Below are 16,812 nucleotides of genomic sequence, written 5' to 3'. Positions count from 1 at the left end.
GACATCAGACAATTATTTGCATTGACTCTGTGAGAATAATCAAGTCAGAGTTTAGCTCAGAATCCAACCTGTTGAACTGCAGAAAGCCCATAGGTTTTTCTAGGAAATTGAAAAGGCAGGTTGAGAATAGAACAGAATACAGTCAGCACGCACCTCACTGGTAGCATGTTAACTGAAATGCGTGCATATTAGAATTGTATCCTGAAGACAGATCCCACAGAACCATGCAGAGTGAGGCCACCATCCCAACACAGACACACACACACACACAGACACACACACACACACACACACACACACACAGGTTTTAGCTGGCATTGCATGGTGAGGTATACAATAAGAACTGCCTGAAGATGAACTTAACTTTTTTTTAAGAAAGGAGCTTTTAATCCTTAATGTATTATCTGTTACATTCTATTTAATTATTTTTTAAAAGGATGGTATGCAAGTGGATATATCAAGGTCTCAGTCCAAGAAGAAATTATATCCAGAAAATTCACAAATTTCCTTCCTTGAGGTTTTAATTAAGCCCCTGCCACTCCAAAACTGGCCTTTTATTTATTTTAAGCAATTGATAGCCTGGATATGGGGAAAGGCATTTAGATCAAGTGTTAAAGCAGAGTATACAAGGGTGCTTTTATTATGATAACTTGTTTTGACCAATTGACATGTTAATATTCAGTTTTCCTTATTTCCATACTTCTGGCAAATTGAGAATTGACATATTATTTTTCTCAAGAGACTATAAATTTCAAATACCATTATTAGTGTCCATTCTTAGATGGTCTTGTTAAAGTAACTCTAACAAAGGAAGCTAATGAAAACACAACTAGAACGTGTTCTAGGTTAAATAGAATTGAGAAGTCAAGATATCTTGATTCAGAGGATTATAAAGTGAAGAGATCTACTTCAATAATAGTAAATTTCTGTGTTTGGAAAAATCATCCTAGTTCAAAACATGCCCTACTTAGAAAAGTCCAGGGTGAAAGCTAGGTAATTTTTTTTATATTCTTGCAAATTTAAATTATGTAATTTACAGTGCCTTCCAGACATAATTTGAAATGGGAATTAGTATCTTTCCCTTCAGACTGTCCTTTGGGAATGAAGCCAAAGAAGAACGAGAACCATTTTTTCACTTCTTTCTCCTACATTGCAATCAGGAAAGATTATCTAAGGGACTGAGGGAGATAGTCTACTTTTATGTGAAAGTTATACAACCTAAAGGCCACTAGGCTTTCATAGCATGGCTCCTGATGCAAATAAGATGCATTTTCAGCACAAGCTGTTGTTCTTGAACTTGTTTATACCCAGTTTGTTGAAAAGATAGCAGACTTTTGTCTTTATACTTGCCTTGGAAGAAAATGATGCATAAAATTCGTGACAGTAGTGTAAGTTGCAGAATTGTTATAAAAACCTGGTCACGGTTCCACGCTCGTGTCCTGGTCAATTAATGCTTTTAGGTTTATAACTCTGGAGTACGAAAGCATACGAAATTACATAAATTCTCTGCCTTTATGGAGCTTGCATAAATGGCCAATGTACAAACAAATAGATATAGTATATATGTCTTTGTAAAAGTTTCCTGGTGTTATAGTGCAGTGATATATATTAATTTTCTTAATCTCTCCTATTGATTAGTTTGTTTTCATTTCTTTTATTTTAGACATAGCTGAAATAAGCATACTTATGTTTTTGTTGTTCATTTGTAAAAGTGTTAGTAGGTTTTCCGGTCAACATTTGTTGAATGTATTTAGTAAGTTATCTTCTTAGAAGCCAAATGGACTGAAGAATATATACAATTTTTTGCCAAAGGGGTTTTCAAAAAGTTGTAAAAGTTTAACTTTATAACCTTGAGAAGTACAGTATATGGAAGTTTCTACTGCCTTACATTCTTCCTGACAATCGATTTTATCAGTATTTTAAAAGGTTTTGTTTTGTTTTGTTTTATTTACTAATTTGATAGGTAAAAAATTTCTGTGCTTAAATATTATTTCCTTATTGGAGCATAAACAGCTTTTCATATATTTATTGGCCATTTGTATTTCACCTGTGGTGAATTGCTTATCTTTTTTCTGTTGAGCTGCTTATTGGTTGCTGAGGATCTTTATATATGATTAATCCTCTGTTCATCTGTGGTGGAAGCATATTTTCAGTTTCCTGTGTGCTTTTGCTGTCTTTTCCCACACTGCTTTTAGTAGAATGAAGCAGAATTTAAGACAGTGATGTCCTTTGCAGTCACAAGATATAAGTGATGATACATTTCTTAAAAAAATAAGTTGGGTCTTATGGAATTTTCAAAATTTAAGAACTTTACTAAAGTTTTTAAATTATTTTTAAATATCTTTCAGGAATCATTTGCTATTATTGCTTTGAGGTTAAGGGGCTCTACAGAGAATCTATTTTGGGTAAAATTAAATGCTTCTAGTCTAGTCCTTTTGGTAATTCCTAATATTCAGACTGCCTTACAGAAATTATTAGGAAATAAATTGCTAATTCCGAATGTTTTCCCTGTGTTTGACTGTTTTATATCCTCACCTTTTGCATCCTTTAGTTTTTATGAAAGTTAGATAATATTCAGTTTAACTTGTTATTAAGGGTGCATATTTTCTAAATAATAATTTGCCACAAACTGCTATTACTTTTATAATGTTTACTGACTCACATTTAATTACATAAGCATTGTATTAAAAGGAACTCATGCCTGAATACTTTCCTAGAAAAATCTCCCCCACAAATGATTCATTCAGTTACTCTTTTTGCTCACTGGAAAAAAAAAAAAAAAAGACAAGAAAATACCAGTATTGAATTATCTATCAGTTACTGGATATCCTGATACACTTAATCATAGTCCAGGTAGATTCTTTTCAAAGGAGCAAATAATGGGGGGGGGGAGCTATTTCTAATCCTGAATGAAACTATGATGATATTTCTAACCAAATAAATATTTTCCAGGGTAGTTTCCAAAGTAGCAAAGTCTATCTAGAAACAGAGACTTGAATTGTTATTACTCTTGTGTTCTGGGGTTCCTGGAATCCTCATGATTCATCTGAATTAAAAAGTCATTTTTCCATTGAAATATGCACCATAACATCCATCAGTACATTTGCCAGCTATTGCAAGGTTTCTTTAGATGATTGTGTAAACTATTTCTCCAGATTCAGACCTGGGTAGTGTATATGTTCAGTGAGGAAAGACATCCAAGAATTCTTGAACCAGCACGTCTCCATCCCCTAAGAGTTAGGAGAGTATGTGCAGTGGTGGGTTTGTCAGGAAGGAGCCCTTCAGTAAAATTAAGAGTGTGTGGTCTGCTTGATGTGTTATTAACCAACTGTTGCCCGATTTCATTCACCGTGTCTGCCTTATTATTAATTACATGCTCTGCAATATTAAGTACATGTACATTATTAATTCATGCTCTGAACAAAAACTTCCAGATGTGTAACTCTAAATGTAAACACTCAGGAGTGTTCTTCATGAGCAACCCCCCCCCCCTCCCCGGGAGAGGGGCATTTACCACTGCCCACACTTACAAGCATATAGGTCTTGGGAACTAATGGATCTTTAGAGCAGGCTCTAAAGGGCCTGTGTTCCCCTCAGAAAAGGGACCATGGCTTTCCTAACTCTTCCCACAGCCAAGCCTTAAGACACAAAACACTGGTCTCTACCTTGCCCTGCAAAACAGCCTCCACCCCTTCTTATCAATAAGAGACATTTGTTTAGTCTATTGTCATTCCAGACCTGGCCAGATTTCAGTCCCTTCTCATTTAAGTCCCGATGCGGGACTCGATCCCAGGACCCTGAGATCATGACCTGAGCCGAAGGCAGCGGCTTAACCCACTGAGCCACCCAGGCGCCCCCTTTTTTTTTTTTTTTTTTAAGAAAATGTCCTACAGTGTGCATTTTATTCTATACCATTATACAATGTTTACATATAGTTATAACTCTTAAATGTTTTTTCTTTACCAATTGTACGTAGTGCCTAAATCTTTCATTTTAACATGGAGAAATGGAGAGTGGAAAACCACACTGAATGCTATCCTACAAGTTGTAATGAGCCGCAAGTGTGCCAATGAGAAGGAGACAGAAGTCTTACAAGAGCAGCGTGCCTTACAAATCCCTGGCTTTAGTGAATTCAGGCATACAGGACCCACAGCCTCATCTTGTAGTAAAACTCAAGACAAAATAAATTAGTGTTGGACAGAATTCTAAATTGTACAATACTGAATGAAAGACCACAGTGGGGCTTTTTGTTTAAAGTAGCACCAAACCACACCTGATTGTGTTTTTAACATTAATCTGCCTGTTGAATACATCGTTGGCACTTTTGAGTGGAAATCTTTCTGCTTTCATGAGGATTCCTGGGCTGGCTGAGTACCCTGTGTTGCAAAACTCTCTATGAAGTGTGGCAATGGCAACCTGGGAAATGGCACATTTAAGTCATTATGGCCCTGCCACGGGCTCACCATTTGTGTGTGTGTGTGTGTGTGTGTGTGTGTGTGTGTGTGTGTGTGTGTGTTTTCTCCCCATCCCCTGATCTAGCTGGTATTTTGTGGATGTTTTCTGTGACAGTCACAACTACAGAGGTCCTAGTGGGTTCTTAGCTGACTACTATGGAGAAAGAAAGAAAGAAAGGGAGAGAAGGAAGGAAGGAAAGAAGGAAGGAAAGAAAGAAAGAGAAGGAAGGAAGGAAAGAAGGAAGAAAAGAAAGAAAGAATGAAGGAAGGAAAGAAAAGAAGGAAGGAAGGAAGGAAGGAAAGAGAAAGATAGATTACTCAAAGATAGTTAACTTTGAGAGCTTATGTCTTCATGAATGTTTCTACTCAAAAAGAAGAACTAAAGTTTTGTCTAAGAGAAATAATAATGAAGTGTGAGGAAAGTGGAAGATTAGAATTGGTGTTATGAATTAGACTTCCAGAAACTTGAGAAATAATTCAAATTCTAACGTATTTATCTGTGTTCTCAGAAATACTTAGATACGTGATTTTACTTCAATCATTAGACATGGTTTTCTACTATTTGGTTCTATTTGATCAGATGAATTCCTCTCTTCCTTCTCAAGAAGAGTGAAAATATTGCCATTTTGATAATAAATATAGTGAAATGCAAGATGAAACAATGTCCAGAAGTTAGGAACTAATATACTCTTTCTCCAAATAGCCCAGTGTTTTGGGTGCTAACTATTTTTCTGTAGCTGGGCATTGAAAATACTACTGAGTGGTATAATTGTATTGAGGTTGTGCTTTCTTGTATTTTTTAAACTCAAAATTGATGGGGAAAAGTCTCATCTTTTTCTCTGTTTTTTAAACGAGTTATATTAAAATCTAGCTTTTGGTTCTACCACATTTCAGAAGCACAAGTGTGCATACACACACACACACACACACACACAGCTGTGTTTACCATTCACTGTTATATGTTAAGAGTCTATAAAACACTATAAAATTATCCTTATGAGCCCTTACGTTACACTTATTTTTGAAGGGAGAGGCTAACCTTTATAGCCTTGAACTGTGTTTATGGCATGCTTTTCCAGCTTTTCCTTGGTGTCTCTAAGGCAGTAGTCAGTGTGACAGCCTCTTTCCAGATCATTCAGCTTTCCTGTGAGTTCATAAACCCAGACCAGGCCCCTGTCAACTTAGGCAGGATCAGATGCTATGGGAATGGATGTTTCTGACATCACTATTCTTGATTTTTCCACATAATCTATTTACCTTCTACTCTACTTTCTATGTGTAGACCAACTCTGACATTTGAAGCCCCAGAGAAGAAACTGTTGACGTGCAAAATTATTTTCTTCCTCAGTGAAAGTGCTCCTTTTTTATTGTGTAAATTTAGAGTGCCTGGCATTAAGGTAACATTGCCTTCAAGTAAAAAGAGAGGTTATCTTCTGTTATGTTTCCCCTTTCCTCCAAGAGCCCACGATTTGTAGGATGTTGGTAACTGACATTTTGAAAGAATAGTGCATGTAATTTGCAACAATTCTTGAACAGTTCTGGTGCTTTCCCTGCAAAGGGTGGATTGCTTAAGCAGATAGTAAGGTTCCTTTACCCTTCATTTCTGTTTACCCAAAATAGAGTGATGCGATAAAAAAGTTAATGTAACTTTCACGATTATTTTAGCACTCAGGAAATCCAGACCACCTTGTATTTTTAATACAAGATTATACATATATATGTTATTACCATGAAAGCTTTCACAAATTGTCACCAACATTAAGAAATGCATTCTCCACTGTAAAATATGGCTTCGGTCACCACTAAGCAAGGGCACACTTTTTTTTTCCCTGCCATATAGCAACTCTTTTCACTGTTATGAAAAGGTGTTGATTAGCTTTTATTTATGCTATATATATTTAGGATATCCAGCTGAGTGAGGAGGCAAACTCATTTATTTGGCACGCTTGGCAGGCAGTTCAAGGGATGTAGAATCAGAACTGTAGCAGAACAGCACTGAACAATCAAGTCTCCAAACACCCTAACCTCCCTGTACTCAGTGAAGTACAGGGCATGGAAACATGATTGTTCCTCTATGAATTCCATTGCCCAGCGGTCTTCAGATGTGTATCGTTTACCCAACAACTGGTCTGTGCGGGAAATTCCCTCACTCCTTGTGTGAGATGTAGTGTGCTCATCTAAATGGTGTTGAGAGAAGTTGATCGTTTCTTTTTGCTTCAGAAAGTGGTCGGCCTCAGGGGTGCCTGGGTGGCTCAGTGGGTTAAGCCTCTGCCTTCGGCTCAGGTCATGATCTTGGGGTCCTGGGATCGAGCCCCGCATCAGGCTCCCTATTCAGCGGGTATCCTGCTTCCCCCTCTCTCTCTGCCTACTTGTGCTCTCTGTCTCTGTCAAATAAATAAATAGAATCTTTAAAAAAAAAAAAAAAAAAAAAGAAAAAGAAAGAAAGAAAGTGGTCAGCCTCAGACTGCACCTTCCCGGTGATGTTTTACTGGCAGCAACTAGGGGTAAGGTTAGATAATCATTTCAAAGAGAGACTAAGGAGGTATCAGAGTATGTAAAAGAAATCTCCAAGTTGTCTCAACATAGTCATTCATGGCAGGAGTTACGTCAGGGTCGACACGAAATACTTATTCTTCGGGAAGCCTCTTTCCTGAATGACTGCCTTTGCCTCCACCATGGGGGTGGTTTCTCTTTTCTTCGAACCTTCATATATATGGGCACTTAATCTATGCAAGATGGCATTTCAGAAGTTGGTGATACAGTGATGAACAAAACCATCAAGATGCTCTCCTCATGGCTCTTACATTATATTGAAAGGAAACGGCAAAAATCCAATATCCAAGTGGGTGAATAAGACAGTCGTAGGCTGCAGTAATAAATCTGAAGGAGACAGGATGGCGTGCCAGAGAGTAATAGAGTGTGAATGCGGAGTGAACAGTGGGCTGGGTGGTCTGGAGATCTCTTGGAGAAAGTGACATGTGAGCTGAAATCTGAAGAATAAAGCAGAACCCGGTATGCAGAGAGAAGGGAAGAGCACATATTGTGATTGTTGATAGTAAGTTATCTTGTATCCAGAATTCTACTGGATTTAAGGTTATCGGGCACAGAGACTTATTTACTGGTCTTTCTCTGTCCTGCAGCATCTGAATTCGGCTTTCAGGTAAGATTTGCCCCAGGACGCCTGGGTGGCTCAGTGGGTTAAACCGCTGCCTTCAGTTCAGGTCATGATCTCAGGGTCCTGGGATTGAGTCCCGCATCAGGCTCTCTTCTCAGCAGGGAACCTGCTTCCCTCTCTCTCTCTGCCTGTCTCTCTGCCTACTTGTAATCTCTCTCTGTCAAATAAATAAATAACATCTTTAAAAAAAAAAAAAAGATTTGCCCCAGGAAACACTTGTTCAATTAAACAGATCAATCATGTTGGCAGGAGAAGAGAACTATCATAAGGCGCTATTCCGCACAGTTCTTTGAATGATAGTCCAAAATGCTAGATCTTAAAACTTTTGAAATAAAGGATTAATGTTTGGTTGGATGTTTTCACACAGCTGTGCTCATATCTTTTAAGTATAACAGCACCTGAGTAGGAAAGTAGGCAGACAACTGAGTGATGCTCATATAATAGAAGCTGTTTATTCATCTAGTCATTCTGTTCAAGAAAACATGCGTGACTCAGATGCTCTCCTCTGAGCACAGACAAGCTGGTTGAAAGTCTCTCCTCTAGGTCAAGGTTAAGAGATTCACAATATTTTCACACTGCATTTTGGCATGTGTAGAACCTGTTATTACTTAATTATTCTCACTCTTCCCCTCCCCCCAAGAATTCTTCCATCATGACTTAAGTGAAGGGAAGAAAATACTTTCCGCTTTCACATTGGCATTAAAACCAGGGGATGTGAGAGCTGGGAGGGGCTAAGGAAGAGGAATCACTGTTATTACCTGGCATAGGACCACCTGAATTCAGAGTTCCGCTACCAACAGGCTGTGTGATTTGGGCCAGATGATGTGACCTCCCTGAGATTCAGTTTTCTTATTTGTAAAAAATGGGGTCATAACACTAGTGGGCATGAAGTTTAAATAAATTAGTAAATTTGAAGTGCTATGAAAAGAGCTTGGCACATATAAAGTTTAAAGAAAGTGTTTTATGTCATTATCCAGTTCACAGATCTGGGAATCTCCATGGACCAGGTTTATTCCCCAAGTGAATTGACAGGCACAGTGAAATTTTTCCAGGGTTGCCAACATTTAGAAATAGAGTTATTTCATAAAACAACTAGATTTTTTTTGTTTTGTTTTGAAAAACTGAGAGGCCTGACAACACTAGGCCACATGCTCACATGGCAGCTATCAGCAGTGTATGAACAGTGGCCATTCCTTTTATTCTGAACCTTCCTCCAATTTTCCAGAGTCTCCACTACTCCCTATTGCATCCCTGATACTGATACTGATAAAATTCTCTATTGCAACCTACAAGTATTTGAATTTACTGTCCTTCTCTTTCTAGAGCAGAAGAGTTCTGACAGATTTTGTATTTGTGTTGGATATGCAAGTAGGAGTGAGGAACAGGCAGATAAGTACAGAGAGCAGTTGCAATGAAAAACATTCCTTAGCCAATTGTATTCTCTTAAAATTGAAATCCTGTAAAGCAAATACGTCAAAGTTACAACCCATATAATACTACATTTAAAAAGAGGCCTGGGGTGCCTGGGTGGCTCAGTCAGTTAAAGCATCTGTCTCTGGCTTAGGTTATAATCTAAGGGTCCTAGGATCGAGCCCCACATTGGGCTCCCTGGCTCAGTGGGGAGCCTGCTTCTCCCTCTCCCCCTCTCTCTCTCTGCCTGTCCCCCGTTCTTTCTTTCTCTCTCTCTCTCTCTCTCTCAAATTAAAAAAAAAAAAACAAAAAAAAACTTTTTTTTAAAAAGAGTCTTATATGATAGTGTGTATTTGAATTTCTCTATTGAAATGTCACATCTATTATTTCCATGCAGTTACTTCTTGAAAACATTATTTCCATTCAGTTCAAGCAGTGTTTTTGTTTATCATGTACTGGGCACTTCTTCCATTAACAGAGGACAAATATGATTAAGACACTGTCCTTCTCCTAAGATCTATTAGGATCTATTGCCTAATGATTGAGACAAGTCCAAAAAGGATGTCACCATGTATGCTAAAGCATTCTCTACTTTTCTGTTCTCTTTAAGTCAAGGGGTGTTTATGTCACCCCAAATCTATTCCCAATATGAGGCTTTGAAGTGAATTTTAGTTAATATAAATATATTAACACTGCAGAAATTTTCATTTGAACCAGGCATTTTGTAAAGTGAGGTTTATCTTCCAAAATCTTATGTCTAATTTTTACATCATTGGCAATCAGCAAACGACATGGAAAGGCAACTCTTCCCCCTCTGTTTTCTAGCTTTACTAATGCAGAGAATTCATTTTCAACTGCGAAGTGGAATATACCTTGTTGGGAAATGGTTTCAGAGTCCTGTTAAATGTTAAAGACGGGCTGGCAGTTGGAGTTTCCATAATGTAATCTAAGCAATCATTTCCTGGGAAGGTTCCAAACTTGCTGAGTCATTAATTTAGCATACCAGGTTAAAAAACAAGTTCAGTCTGTAGAGAAGTGGGGTATGTTATCTATGTGAGTAGGTGTTCAGTGCATGTAGTTTTAATTTTGGCTGTAATTGCAAACGAATACTGTTAGCATAAGAATACTACAGATACTTTACAACGCTATAGACTTAAAAATTAATCTCTGCAATCTTTATTTCATCTCTAATCCTGGCTTTAAAAATCAGCTTTCATAATTTTTCTGTTCTCATATTCTCTCTGGTCTGTGATGTGATACATCTTACACTGAGAACAGAGAAGAAATCTTTACACTTTGCATCAGGTACAATTTGCCAAATCACATTGTTTATACACAGGCATCCCAATACCATACTTCACAGTTGTGTCAAATCTCCCAAAAGTTGTGCACCTGTAACTTGATCTAAACTCTTCACAGGAAGGGAACAATTCATAATACCACTGGCTAATGTAGAAATGTAGAAATTTTTAGAAGTACATTCTCTCCTGCATGTGCTTGCCATAATTATAGAGAAGGGAATTTGAGATCTGCTCTGTGAGTTTTGAGCCAGTTTTTGCTCGGAACATAATAATGAAGCAGAATGAAACACAATGTAGCTGTTCCCTTTCCAGAGCGTTTCCACTTTCCTCACTATTCCCATAAAAAACAATCATTCTTCAGGTTGCTCAGGTTCACCCAATCCATGGTGGCAAGCTGGAACAGCAAGTAACAGTGGAAGATAATTGAAGCAGCATTTAGTTACCCAGTAAAACCTCCACTAGTGTTGATTAGTAAAGAAGACTTTTCCCTTTATCAGAGTTTACTTTAAAGAAAGATCTTATGGGGCAGATCTGGAGGCTCTGTCGTTAAGCATCTGACTCTTGATCTCAGTTTCATGAGTTCAAGCCCTGCGTTTGGCCCCATCTGGGCATGGAGCCTACTTTTAAAAAAAAAAACAAAAAAGAGAGAAAAAAGGAAGATCTTAAAGGACTGTGCACATGATAATTATACAAATAAATAAAAAGATAAAATGAAGTAAGTTAAGGAAGAAATGAGACAAGACTGTTTCTCTTTGTTTTGTATGACAGTGTGTCAGCAGGCACAAAAGCCTGGTTCTTTGACTCACCGCTAAGTCTAATTTCATGTTGAAGTTATTTTAAAGACTAAGCTAGTTGGATTTAGATCAGTGAGATTTTGTTAAGGATCTGTTTTTTTTTTTTAACATTACCAATTTCTAAATTTTGCCTACTCTGTAACTTGATACAACAAACAAAACAAAACAGTGTAATTATGGCTTTCTGGTGCACATACCTTCAAATAAAACTTCACACAATTGAAATTACTTTTTTTGGCTTAAAGTGGTAACTGAATATTAATTATTAAGGGAAAATGTATCACTGATTCTGAAAATCCTTAGGAATATTTGGTTTGTGTTCACATCATGAGAAGCGGTTTTAAAGGGATGATTGGCAGGATTACAGAAAAGTTGGTTCTTTAACATTTACATAAACAATGGTGAATGTGTATTACAGGGCATTGCCTCATTTCTTAGACTTTTGTTTGTTTTACAGTTTGTTGTATATCAGTGAAGGCCTTGTTTTGCATTTTGATTGAAGAATGGATAAATATAAGCACTTACAGAGTTATCAAATAATAACCCAGTCTTCTTTTCTTCGTCTTAGCTTCTAAGATTTGCATCCTCATAAGGGAAAGCACATTCCCGTGTCTGTGTGTGTGTGTGTTTGTGTGTACTCCAGAAACCTAGACTATAATTCTGCAAACAAAATTTCCAAAGCCTTTCCCATTCTTCCATTCCCAGAGAGTGTGTTGTCTAGTAAAATTAGACAACACAAGCTCGTTCCAGCAGTAAATCAGTTCCCACATAAGTCACCATGCATGCAGCCCAACTCAAGATTTTAAAGCTTTACTTTTTAATTTAGAAAATAGGCCACATTGAAATTAAGTAATGTATTTGGAACTATAAGAAAGGTAATGATACATATTTCTGGTTGTGATGCTAGCTGATTTTAATTTTAAAATGTCATGAATGCCAGGAGGGCATTCTTTATTAATGCTATTAAAACCTTAAATTGCTATTAAATTTTAAGTGCTGTTGAAGTCTTAATTTCTGACACTATAAATTACAGAATTTTTGAGTTGTTTTTCTGTGCCAAGCACACATGCAACTGTGTGAATCTCACCATTGCCTGAATGTGTGTATAATATAGTCTCTGGGCTACAGTGACAGCTAACTTCTCTTCTATAAACTCACATAACATTTTAAAATTCCGGATGCAATCCTGCCTTGAAGGTGATAAAGGAAATGACTTGTAGTTTAAGGCAGTGTTTATATGAATGTTACCGTGTTGGCTAAGAAGAAGACATTTCAATTTATCAGATTGCCTCTTGCTTTTCTGAGTGACTTTGCTCCACAGTAAATAGTCCTTTGTGAAATGGGTTCTGTTACCATAGCCTAGAATTAGGTGTCTTAAATTAAGGAAAATAGTTGAAGAGTGATTTGGTCAACTTTTCATAGGATTTTCCAAATCTGAGAACATTTTAAAATGTGATATCAGATCAACTTTTATTCGAGTGTTGAAACTTTCCAACTATGGAAAAATATCAATTTTCATTTTAGTCTATACTTAAAACTGGCCCGTTAACTACAGTTACTAAAGAAGGACGCATAAAACTGAGACCTAACCCTGTGGATTTAATTATTTTTCACTTCCATTGAAGATATTTATTCGGTATATTCGTGTTCATGATTCTGGTCTGGCAAACCTTTGGCCTATCATTATAAGCTCCTTAAACTTCTCTGTAAGAGTTGAACCTTTCCAGAGTAATTATCCTTTGTAGTTTTCTTTTATAGGATTGTAATTATAAATTAACCCTATGTAGAACTTCATCTCAAATTTCTTTTTATTGCAGCTAGTAAATCTGCAAATCAAAATACCCCCATTTGGTAACAAATGGTGCTACCTTTTGGTGCTGATAGGCATTGAAGTGGGTGAAAATTTTACATACATATGATTTTTTTCTCATCTTGTTAGTAACCATTCCAAATCAGAAGCTGAGTAAGGTAATAATATAAGGGCTCTGGAGGCAAACAAATGGAAGTTCATGTTCTGGCATTTAACTCAAAAGAATATATTTAAATTTTATGGGCTTAGATACTTTGACTTTAGATAATAAAGCCTATCTTGTAAGGTGCCTCGCACAATGATAGCTGAGGGTAGGAGTTTAATAAATGAGATCTGTAAGTCTTATAACTATTAAAAAGTTAACTCAGTTTCTCTTTTATTCTGATAATTCTTAAGTACATTTCCATGATATCAAGAGCTACATGAAATTGCCCAAAAACATAGAAACACAGTTAATTTTAATTCATTTAAGTAAAAAAAAGAAAAAAAAAAAAACCTATGTACTGGGCTGATTAAATAATTTTAAAATGAAACACAAGAGTGCACAGATGTGTAATTATAACCAAACACCCATATTTGTGTGTCTTGTATAGTCCACTAGTTGCTTCGTTTTTAATTATAAAATGATAGTATAATTTCAACCCTTAACTTTCTTTTGTTGAGGAATAATACCAAACCACATTTATTTTTTCTTTGAGGAACTTCAGAGGAACTGTAAGCACTTTTCTAATGATGTCGTATGCAGAATTCCTTGCCTTTTTTTTTTTAATTTGGCTTGATCATTTAATTCATAATTGCCTTTGCTGTATTTTTTTTTTAAAGATTTTATTTATTTATTTGACAGAGAGAGATCACAAGTAGGCGGAGAGGCAGGCAGAGAGAGAGAGAGGAGGAAGCAGGCTCCCTGCCAAGCTGAGAGCCCGATGCGGGGCTCGATCCCAGGACCCTGAGATCATAACCTGAGCCGAAGGCAGAGGCTTAACCCACTGAGCTGAAGGCAGAGGCTTAACCCACTGAGCCACCCAGGCACCCCTTCCTTGCCTTTTTTTAACCATCTGCATGTCATACCTCAGAAAACATCAATGAAATAACATGTGCAGTGGGGTAAAGGACCATTGTGTGTTTGTTTTCAACTTTATACTTCTATATTACATCTAATTGTTACTTTTTAAAAGCCCCAAATTTGAAAGTCCTGGAAATCAGGTTCAAATATTCTGAGCTCTAATTCTCTTCTTTTTAGACTATAAAAATAAGGTAAGTCAGATGAGAAATAGAAGGGGTATTAAATTATATTAAATAACAGAAACACGGCTTTAGTTTATTTCTCTTATTTCCTTATGGACCCCACCACTAAGCAGTAAAACAAAACAATTAAAAAAATAAACATATATATATATATATATATATCTGTATGTTTATATGTATGTATAAATCAAGTCACCTCTTACATCTTATTATCCTTTATTGTATTACAAACATAGCAAAAGTCACCATCTGAGTCCTTTATTGGTCGGGAGAAGAGGTCGAATTCTCAGTCATACATTGGACGACCAATTCAGCTCGACAAGATTTTGATGTCTAAGGTGAAAGTGCCACACACGTTCGTCATTCACTCATACACCCGGCCCACCGTGTGCCAGTACTGCAAGAAGCTGCTCAGGGGCCTCTTTCGGCAGGGCCTCCAGTGCAAAGGTGAGGAGGATTTTGTCCCCCCTGGACATTTGTCGCCAGCCACACGTTGATCTAGAAAGTAGTCCTCATCCATTTGAAGTCACTGTTCTTTTACTTAGTCCACAACTTCTCCTTCTGACAAGTGCTTGGTTTTTGTTTCCTTCTACATCATTACGATCAGATTGCAGATTCAACTGTCACAAACGTTGTGCCTCCAAAGTGCCCAACAACTGCCTTGGTGAAGTGACCATTAATGGAGGTAAGCGAAAGATCAACCGTCACATCTGTGCTTCTCCCCTGTTCAAGAGTGTGTCCATAATGACTTGGTGTGATTTTTTTTTTTTTTCCTGTTCATATACATGTGACCCGGCCCAAAGTAAATTATGGGCTCAGTTTTTTCCTATTTTACATTAGAAAAGAGCTCGTCATTGAGTTTTGATAGAAACCAAAGAGCTTTGCTTGATTTTTATGCAGTGCACAGCCAGTAGTGAAGACTTAGATGTCCAGAATTTCTTTCTCAGCTTTCTTCTTAATACTCCTTTCCTAGTTTGTTCAGAAGTGTAGAAAATGTTGGAATGCCTGCAAGTTATAGCTCTCGGTCTCTTTTCTCCATCCTTCTCATTCCAAGCACTGGGATAAAGATTAATTTATCTTTCCTGTCAAGGGAGGGAAGAATAAGAGACTGACCCATCAAGAAATAATCACCCACTTCCTTCTTCTACCCAGTTAATTCCATTATATGTATGCTTATTAATTTGAATCTTCAATAATAATAAAAAGAACTTTAATTCAATTAAAAATATATATTGTTTTTTATAGTTGGGAATATTCTTTTGGGAAAACTCTAAACTGTAAAAATTAACACTGAAGGACTCCTAAGAAAAATACAATGTCCTAAAGGAACAACTGATGTTTTCTTCCCAAGTAGTATTCCTAATAGAGTCTTTAGCAAAATATTTGATTTAGTACCCCAGGCTAACTTTTTCTAGAGATGGTAGACTGCTTTATACCTTCAGTTTAATACCAGTTTTGTGATTCCTCTGAGGGAAAAAAAAATGGTGGACAGAAGGCCAGAGAAACAAATATTTTTATTGCTAAAACTATGAAGAATAAAGGGTTATCTTTACTCTAGAACTTTCTTCTCTAGAAGAAATATGTACCTAGAAGAAGAGGGGAAATCTCTCAAGGAAAGCATTTCTTTACCAGTTCCTGCCTTGGAGATTCATGGATTAGCTGCCAAAATGGAAAGCTTGGCAGTTTTCCTACTTTCTGTGGCATGTGGAATTGACTTTGTTCAGGCCCAGGAAATGTCAGTATGTTCTTGATAACTGGAACTAAGGGGAAATAGTGCAGTTTTTTATATTGTTGATTACTTTGAAATTGCATTTTCCCACACAGTTAGAAAAATCTGGTAAAAATGTGAATTTCTCAGACTTAGCAGGCTGAGGTCCCTGATCCATTTTCCAGTTTTAAAATAAGGACTCTGCATTAGTAAGTACAGTCAACACTTGAACAACTTGGGGCTTGGGGTTAGCTACCCAGCGCCTCCCCTCCAGGCAGCTGAAAATCTGACTGTTAGCTTTTGGGGCCCCAAAAACTTGACTGTTAACAGCCGACTATTGACCAGAAGCCTATTAGTGACATAGAAGATTAACACACATTTTGTATTTACATGTATTCTATAATATATTCTGACAATAAAGTAAGCTAGAGAAAAGAGTTATTTAAATCGTAAGTAAGAAAATATACACTTACAGTACTGTATTGATCGAAAAAAAATATTTGTATAAGTGGACCCACATGGTTCAAATCCATGTTGTTCAAGGGCCAACAGCAATTATAATTGATTGCATTACCACCAAATGCTTGATGACAGATTCAATATTACTTAACATATCAAATATCTTAAGTATTTAAAAATTGCTGCTTATGTGACCAATTTGATATATTGGAATCCATGACTTAAAAAGTTACTGGAATAGCAAGAATCAATGACCCCGACTTTTCTTGCATGTGAAAGTTTCTCTCATCTTCCCATGTATCCCTTTTTTCCCACCAAGGCTATGCTACTGAAATAGACCAGTTTCCTCCTCACTCATTCCTGATATCACTTTGCTTCCTAGAACTTTGCTTCTATCCTGCACTTGGCTTCCTGCCATGGCTATCCATGTCTTTTCATGTTTTTAGGCTTAGGGGC

General features: G+C 36.9%; 1 protein-coding gene across 2 annotated transcripts in view; it reads left to right on the top strand.

The window, feature by feature from the left end:
* LOC111161440 (protein kinase D1) overlaps positions 1–16,812 on the top strand; it is a 347,754-nt gene that overhangs the window by 261,593 nt on the left and 69,349 nt on the right. For both annotated transcript variants that reach the window (XM_022525099.1, XM_022525090.1), the window contains 2 exons: positions 14,426–14,636; positions 14,797–14,874. In XM_022525099.1, the coding sequence (XP_022380807.1) occupies positions 14,426–14,636; positions 14,797–14,874 (289 nt within the window). The remainder of the gene's footprint in view (positions 1–14,425; positions 14,637–14,796; positions 14,875–16,812) is intronic.

Source organism: Enhydra lutris, unplaced genomic scaffold, assembly GCF_002288905.1.
Source record: "Enhydra lutris kenyoni isolate GAN:26980312 unplaced genomic scaffold, ASM228890v2 scaffoldscaffold4, whole genome shotgun sequence".
Lineage (NCBI taxonomy): Eukaryota > Metazoa > Chordata > Mammalia > Carnivora > Mustelidae > Enhydra > Enhydra lutris.
This window is presented reverse-complemented; position numbering and strand designations above follow the sequence as displayed.